The sequence below is a fragment of the Danio rerio genome, chromosome 21 (genome assembly GCF_049306965.1).
Source record: "Danio rerio strain Tuebingen ecotype United States chromosome 21, GRCz12tu, whole genome shotgun sequence".
Classification (NCBI taxonomy): Eukaryota; Metazoa; Chordata; class Actinopteri; order Cypriniformes; family Danionidae; genus Danio; species Danio rerio.
Genome location: NC_133196.1, coordinates 2312501 through 2321351, shown reverse-complemented (window position 1 = coordinate 2321351; position 8851 = coordinate 2312501). Strand labels below are relative to the sequence as shown.

Below are 8851 nucleotides of genomic sequence, written 5' to 3'. Positions count from 1 at the left end.
GACCAAGCCGAAAAGAAAATGAATGAATGAAATGATTGATGTATAAATTTGTTATAAATGGGTTGTTTTTGTTCCAGTCACATACATTAAAAGTTTAAATATATATTACATAAGGTACTGCTTATATTATTTCACCATCTGTGCACCTATATAAGTAGTAAATGTGTGTGTCCGTGGATAGGGCTGTGTCGGTGTGGTAATATGGGCTGGTGTGGCTACAGTGCCAGGGCTGATTTTTAGTCCCAGTCTGCCCCTGGCTGTATGCATGAGTGAGTGACTGTGTGTGTGTATAACATGTATTCCAATGGTCGTAGGGACCAAATGAACTCAACACAAGTAAATTTTGACTTTTTTTTTTTTTTGGTCCCCATAAGGAAAACAGCTCATAAATTATACTAAATTAAATATTTTAAATGTGTAAAAATGCAAATTATTTCCTGTTTTAGGGGGAAGAAGAAAGAATATACAGTCTGTGCATTAAAAAAAAGCATTACGTCTATGGAGAGTCCCCACAAAGATAGCTGTACGAGCGAGTGACTGTGTGTGTGTGGGATCGGGATAATCCGTGTAACCCTTCATTGTCCGTGAATCTCCTCCGTCTGCTGCAGTCGGTTGTTTATTCCTCGGTTCCCCCGGAGCAGCACCGGGTCTCCTTTAAATCTCGCTGGTGATTCTGATGTTTACGGCGGAGCAGACGGAGATCCGCATGGCCGGTGCTGCCGCTGAGGAGAAACACAGATCATCATCATCATCATCTTCATCTGAAAGGATGCGGGTTTCCTCCATCATGCTGGCTGTCCGTGTGTGATCGCGGCTTGATTCTTCTGGGCTGAGATGGTTCGGGTGGTCAGTGTTTTGGGGCTGGTGATGTTCAGCGTTGCTTTATTAATTTTGTCATTGATCAGCTACGTCTCCATCAAGAAGGACTTCATCTTCACCGCCCCGAAATACGCCAACGCCGGCGGCCCGCGGATGTACATGTTCCACGCGGGATTTCGGTGAGTCTGTTTATTCAACACACTCTCACACACACTCGTTTGTGCTTGTGTGTGTGTGCGCGCATCAAAAAAGAGGACGTTTGTGTTGTGTTTGTGTGCTGATGTAAGCTACATGCGGATTAATATGATTACATTTTTTTTTTGGAAAGGCCTCTTGTCCTTCTGTCATGATGCTCAACGCGCATGCGCAGTTCAGTCCTGGATCCTCATCATGGGCTAACCTACATTCTCATATTTCGCAGAGTAATGATTTCAGCGCGTGCACTGACAATGATTCAAAGCTATTTATATTGGCTGAGTTCAAATAAAGAATTTAAGTTATATTTCTTAATTTAGTTTGTTTAAATTTACATTATTTGCAACCTCTTAGATTTAAAAAAAAAAAGTAAATTCTATTAATAGTTTTGTAGTGCAACTGACTGCATTCATATTCAATACGCACTAACCGGCCATTTTATTAGGTACACCTGTCCGACTGCTCAGTAATGCAAATATCTAATCAGCTAATAACATGGCAGCAGCTCAATGCATTTAGGCATGTAGACATGGTCAAGAGGATCTGCTGCAGTTCAAAGCGAGCATCAGAATGGGGAAGAAAGGGGATTTAAGTGACTTTGAAAGTGGCATGGTTTATCATCGGCCTGACAAGTTTTAATTGGATGTACAATTTTTTAGTCTTGTGCATCACGCAGAATATAAAAATACACATAAACACATTTTGATCATTTACTTTGATCATCGCTATTGGAATGTAAAGAGACTTTCAAATAGCACAACAGCACATGTTTCTGAAGACGACCAATCACCTACTGCAGCAGGGTTGGATTGGCCATCTGGCAATTCTGGAAAATGCCAGTAGGGCCGGACCATTTTTAAAATGTGGGCCGGTCAGTTTTTCATTTTAATTCATTCATTCATTCATTTATTTTCTTGTCGGCTTAGTCCCTTTATTAATCCTGGGTCTCCACAGCGGAATGAACCCCCAACTTATCCAGCAAGTTTTTACGTTTTTTCCAGCCGCAACCCATCTCTGGCAAACATCCACACACACTCATTCACACACACACTCATACACTACGGACAATTTAGCCTACCCAGTTTACCTGTACCGCATGTGTTTGGACTGTGGGGGAAGCTGGAGCACCTGGAGGAAACCCACGCCAACGCAGGGAGAACATGCACACTGAAACGCCAACTGAGCCGAGGCTCGAACCAGCGACCCAGCAACCTTCTTGCTGTGAGGCGACCGCACTACCTACCTATCATGATGACAATAGTAAGTAGTAGTAATTATAATAATACCTGTTAAGCATTTGGCCCAATCAGCGACAGCTGGCTGAGTTCGAGATGGGTCGACCCAATCAGAGGTTTTGCAGATGTAATCAAAATCTGGCAAGAACGTCAAACAAACAGTAAGTGCAACACAAGCTAATTGTCAGAGATGGACTGTAAAAAAGGAAAGGCGGTGCTGAAAAGGTCTGAGAAAGCAAAAAAATGGCTCTACACTGCAAAAAATGAACTGATATATTCACGAAAGGGGGCAACGTGGTAGCACAGTGGGTGGCGTTGTCGGCTCACAGCAAGGAGGTCGCTGGTTTGAGCCTCGGCTGGTTTTCTTTGTGGAGTTTGCATGTTCTCCCCGTGTTCGCGTGGGTTTCCTCCAGGTGCTCCGGTTTCCCCCACAGTCCAAACACATGCGCTATACACTGAAAAAAGTGCTGCATGCAAAACTGTTGCAAACAATTTATATGTGTTGAATTTAAACTAACAAATGAAATTTGATATTGTTCAGCTTAATTTGTTTGTTTAAATTCAGCCCAAATAAATTGTTTACAAACACTTAACGTAAAAAAAAAAATTGTCCATAGTGAATGTTTCGTGCCCGCGCTGTTCTCGCGTGAAAAGCCGCTGGAGGCCGCTGTGGAGCAACCGTGCTTCCGACTGGCTGTCTGAACGACCGAACGATCGACCAGGCGGCCGCCGATCAGCCGACCCAGCTACCCTCCTCTTCCTCCTCCTCCTTCCCTAAACCCAAGCGACAGTTTGCAAAAGCCGTCCAGAAAAATAAAGCAAAAGCAATCGTCTTTGATTTCGACCGCGTTTTCGGATCTCGCCGCGTTCTCGCCCTTATTTTTTGGATTCTGTTTTTCATCTTACCTGATTTCTGGAACCGCTGTTCCCCGGACTCGATGCTGGTCGTCCCCTCCTCCTCCGGGCCTCCACTCCGCCAACGAAACGATGCGAGCTAAGCGGACAAACTGGTTGCATCGGGAAAGCCCTCCACTCGGAGGCGAGCCGTCAGCCGGTGAGCGCGAAGAGGAGGAGCGGCGTCACACCGCTCCGCAGCGTTCTTTAAAAAAAAACTAAACGCGGCCGTACGTACCTCCGGCCACGTAAATCGCAGTCTCCAGAAACGTCCGCGGGGCTACGTTTCCAGAATGAGCTTGGATTGTGAATGTGTGTGCATGGGTGTTTTCCAGTGATGGGTTGCAGCTGGGAGGGCTGAGACAGCAGAATAAAGGGACTGAGACAAAAAGAAAATGAATGGATGTATAAATTTGTTGTAAACGGGTTGTTTTTGTTCCAGTCACATGCATTAAATGTTTAAATATCAGCTGCATATGGTACTGCCGGGCATGTCCGTGGGTGGGGCTGTGTCAGAGTGGTAAAGTGGGCTGGTGTGGTGCCAGTGCTGTTTTTTTGTCCCAGTCTGCCCCTGTACTGCGCCTTTAAATTGCACGTTAAGCTGAATGCTAGTATCTTGCAGAAATATTATGTGCTGTCATCATGGCAAAGACCAAAGAAATTAGTTATTAAGAATTAGTTAGAGGCGGTTCATTCTGCTGTGGCAATTAAGGGACTAAGCTGAAAAGAAAATGAATGAATGAATACGTTAGTTGAATCGATTATGCTTTAAAAAAGTTTTAAAAAAGAGCAAATATTTGGAAAAGAATTAAAATTTCACAGAAGTCTATATCTATATCTATTTAAAGAGAGGGAGAGAGTGTGTGTGTGAGATTGTATGTACTGTAGTGTACAGTGAAAGATGGAGCTGCTCTGATCGCTGTCCTTGGTCCTGATTTACTTCTCTGGCAGCTTCATTTCTGTCAGTAATCAGACACATTCACCACAGTCAAGGTTACAGAGCAGAAGATATGATGACCGTGTGTTATTATTATTCACCTTCATAACTGTGAGTCATCTGAACTCCAGCCAGTGCAGAGACAACAGGCCAAAACCAGCAGATCTGAAGAGGTTGAGCCGGTTAATACAGTAGCAGAGGCTTGACGAGATATTGGTTACATTCTGTTTAAGTTTATTTATTATAAACTTTTGGAGTTGTAATAGCACTTTTGACAATAATTATTGTCCGTACATTTTTGCATTACAGTCAAATTTGGAAAAATTAAGGTTATTAGTTACCATAACTTTATTAGTTACTAATAACTTTTGGACTGTTTTGTGCCTATGAATGAAGCCCTGAGTCTACATCTTTAAAATAGCAATATATCATGTACAGTTCTAATATTATAATGGTTTTTACTTGTTTTTAAACAATTTAGGTAAAATTATTTAAGCAGAATATATTTGCTAATACATTTAAGAATACATTTTGCTAATACTTTACAGAATATAATTGTAATACAATTGACACATTTCTGCAATTGTTTTAATTAAAAAAGGTTTAAATAGATATAAATTTGTATAAAAAGTATACTAAATAAAACATTTTTATAGAACAACAACTGCAAAAAACACCATTTCAGTGTTTAAAATGTCATGTTTATTCTTGCATTTCTTGGGATTTATTTATAATTTGTGCAAACCCTCAGTGAAAACCATTTCTACACTAGTTGATTTTCCAGTGTACCAATTTCCACATAAATCAGAGCATCCAGATGGATTGTTTGAAGCCTTTGAGTGGAACCGCGAGTCTGTAAAAGAGTGAATATATGGTCAAAATTCTAAATTTTTAGCCTGAGAGCACTGTTTCAATTTTTCACCTTCAGAATATCATGTTTATTCTTGCATTTCTTGGAATTAATTCAGAATTTCAGCAAACTCTCAGTGAAACCATTTCTACACTAGTTGATTTTCCGGTGTACCAACTTCCCCATAATTCAGAGCATCCTGATGGATTGTTTGAAGCCTTTGAACAAAGCCCTGAGTCTGTGTAAAACAGTGAATATATGGTCAAAATGATAAATTATTAGCTTGAAAGCACTGTTTCTCCTTTTTTATCTTTATTTTTTGCCTTCAAAATGTCGTGTTTAATCTTGTGTTTCTTGGTATTAATTCAAAATTTCTGCAAACTCTCAGTGAAAACCATTTCTACACTAGTTGATTTTCCAGGGTATCAATTTCCCCATGAATCAGAGCATCCTGATGGATTGTTTTGTGCCTATGTAAAAGCAGTGAGTCTGTGTTTTTATAAGAGCAATTATTTAATCTTCAAATGTAAATTCATTTATATAATAAATGTAAAGCATTATTTAATTTTAGAAGGGTATTTAATTGTTTCTAAACAACTTTTTTTACAAGTCTAGGTAAAATGATTTTGATTACATTTATTCGTCAGTGTTAAATTTTAATGCAAAATTTACTCAATTGTTTTATTTAAAAAGAGCTTTTGAATAGATTCAAATTGATGTAAAGTGGTGTAAAAAGTATCTGAAATAAAAGAACTGATAATTAAACAACAAGGAAAAACACTTTTTCAATTTTTGCCTTCTAAGAGTCATGTTTAATCTTGCGTTTCTTGGTATTAATTAAGAATCGTGACAAACTCTCAGTGAAAACCATTTCTACACTAGTTGATTTTCCAGTGTACCAATTTTCCCATAAATCAGAGCATCCTGATGGATTGTTTTGTGCCTATATGATAAAAGCAGTGAGTCTGTGTTTTTATAAGAGCAATTATTTAATCTTCAAATGTAAATTCATTTATATAATAAATGTAAAGTAATATTTAATGTTATAAGGGATTTTAATTGTTTCTAAACAACTTTTTTTAGAAGTCTAGGTAAAATGATTTTGATTACATTTATTCGTCAGTGTTAAATTTTAATGCAAAATTTACTCAATTGTTTTATTTAAAAAGAGCTTTTGAATAGATTCAAATTGATGTAAAATGGTGTAAAAAGTATCTGGAATAAAAGAACTGATAATTAAACAACAAGAAAAAAAAACACTATTTCAGTTTTCGCCTTCTAAGTGTCATGTTTAATCTTGTGTTTCTTGGTATTAATTAAGAATTGTGACAAACTCTCAGTGAAAACCATTTCTACACTAGTTAATTTTCCAGTGTACCAATTTCCCCATAAATCAGAGCATCCTGATGGATTACTTGAAGCCTATGAATGAAGCTTTGAGTCTGTGTAAAGGAGTGAATATATGGTCAAATTATTTATTATTAACCTGAAAGCACTATTTCAGTTTTTTACTTTCAAAGTGTCATGTTTATTTTTGCGTTTCTAGGCATTTATTTATAATTTTAACAAACTCTCAGTGAAAACCATTTCTACACTAGTTGATTTTCCAGGGTACCAATTTCCCCATAAATCAGAGCATCCTGATGGATTGTTTTGTGCCTATGAAAAAAGCAGTGAGTCTGTGTTTTTATAAGAGCAATTATTTTGTCTTTAAATGTAAATTCATTAATATAATAAATGTAAAGTAATATTTAATGTTATAAGGGATTTTAATTGTTTCTAAACAACTGTTTTTAGAAGTCTGGGTAAAATGATTTTGATTACATTTATTCGTCAGTGTTAAATTTTAATGCAAAATTTACTCAATTGTTTTATTTAAAAAGAGCTTTTGAATAGATTCAAATTGATGTAAAATGGTGTAAAAAGTATCTGGAATAAAAGAACTGATAATTAAACAACAAGTAAAAACACTATTTCAGTTTTTGCCTTCTAAGTGTCATGTTTAATCTTGCGTTTCTTGGTATTAATTAAGAATTGTGACAAACTCTCAGTGACAATTATTTCTACACTAGCTGATTTTCCAGTGTACCAAATTCCCCATAAATCAGAGCATCCTGATGGATTGTTTTGTGCATATGAGAAAGCAGTGAGTCTGTGTTTTTATAAGAGCAATTATTTTATCTTCAAATGTAAATTCATTTAAATAATTTATGTAAAGTAATATTCATTTTTTAAGGGTTTTTAATTGTTTCTAAACAACATTTATTAAAAGTCTAGGTAAAATGGTTTTGATGTAATTTGTTCGTCAGTGTTAAATTTTAATGCAAAATAGTTTGATCTAAAAATAACTTTTAAATAGAAGTAAATTGATTTAAATTGGTGCAAAAAGTATGTGAAATTAAAGAACTGATAATTAAACTACAGAAAAAAACACTATTTTAGTTTTTCGCCTTCTAAGTGTCATGTTTAATCTTGCGTTTCTCCTGTTTTATCTTTATTTTTTGCCCTCAAAGTGTCGTGTTTAAACTTGCATTTCTTGGTATTAATTCAGAATTTGAGCAAACTCTCAGTGAAAACCATTTCTACACTAGTTGATTTTCTAATGTACCAATTTCCCCATAAATCAGAGCATCCTGATAGATTACTTGAAGCCTTGTAACGAAGCCGTGAGTCTGTGTAAAACACTAAATATTTGGACAAAATTATAAAATTACAGCTTAAAGCACTGTTTCTCCTGTTTTATCTTTATTTTTTGTCTTCAAAATGTCATGTTTAATCTTGCATTTCTTGGTATTAATTAAGAATTGTGACAAACTCTGAGTGAAAACCATTTCTACACTAGCTGATTTTCCAGTGTACCAATTTCCCCATAAGTCAGAGCATCCTGATGGATTGTTTTGTGCCTATGAATGAAGCCCTGAGTCTGTAACCCAGAACGCGGCTCTGACCTCTGCGGCCGTAACCCAGACTCAAATAACTTCGTTAATGAAACGGAACAAGCTTTAACAAATGAGAGCTGGGAAGCGGGCAGGCGTGGAGTCTGAAAGCGGCTGTTTAATTAGAGCGGGCATGAAGAGCCGCGGGCGCGAGCTGACTGACAGCGCTCTGGATGGCTCACATTGATTTAAAGCACTCTCAGCTGCTGCCATCAGCGGGACGTCCCTTCCTGTCAAGCGGAAACACAAACTCTGTTCATTTCCTCTGTCTGTGCGTCTTCTCTTCACGCAGGTCCCAACTGGCCATGAAGTTTCTGGATCCTGCGTTCACATCGCTGAATACTGCGCTCAACGAGAACCTGCAGGAGTCCAGCAACTGGAGGTTCAACAGGAGCGCTTATGCAGAGCTCAGGTCGACTAATCAACAGAACACAATGCATTACAGAAACAAACATACACAGTTGAAGTCAGAATTATTCGCCCCCCTTTGAGTTTTTTTTTTCTTTTTAAATATTTCCCAAATGGTGTTGAACAGATTAAGGAAATGTTCACAGTATGTCTGATAATATTTGTTTTTCTGGTGAAAGCCTTATTTGTTTTATTTTGGCTAGAATAAAAGCAGTTTTCAAATTTTTAAGAACTATTTTAAGATCAATATTATTAGCCCTTTTAAGCTATGCATTTCCTGATAGTCTACAGAACAAACCATCGTTATACAATAACTTGCCTAATTACCCTAACCTGCCTAGTTTACTTTTTTTTTTTTTTTTTTTTTTTTTTTATTAGAATATGCAAAAATCATACAAATACAAGAAAACGTCAACAAATAACAAATACAAAGCAACGAAACAAAAACAAAACAAAAACAACAACAATATAGTCATGTACTGGTATGTGCGTGTGTGTGTGAGTGTGAGTGTGTGTATGCATGTAAAGGTAACTTGGTGGACAGGTCAGAGTACATACATAAGGAACAATAACAGTC

At 37.3% G+C, this 8851-nt stretch overlaps 1 protein-coding gene across 1 annotated transcript in view; it reads left to right on the top strand.

Moving 5' to 3' along the window:
* The first annotated feature begins 595 nt into the window (after positions 1-595).
* Positions 596-8851, top strand: part of st8sia3 (ST8 alpha-N-acetyl-neuraminide alpha-2,8-sialyltransferase 3) — a 19082-nt gene continuing 10826 nt past the window's right edge. Inside the window, 2 exon segments of the mRNA NM_001113432.2 lie at positions 596-998; positions 8159-8278. Coding sequence (NP_001106903.1) covers positions 835-998; positions 8159-8278 — 284 coding nt within the window. The 5' untranslated portion in view covers positions 596-834.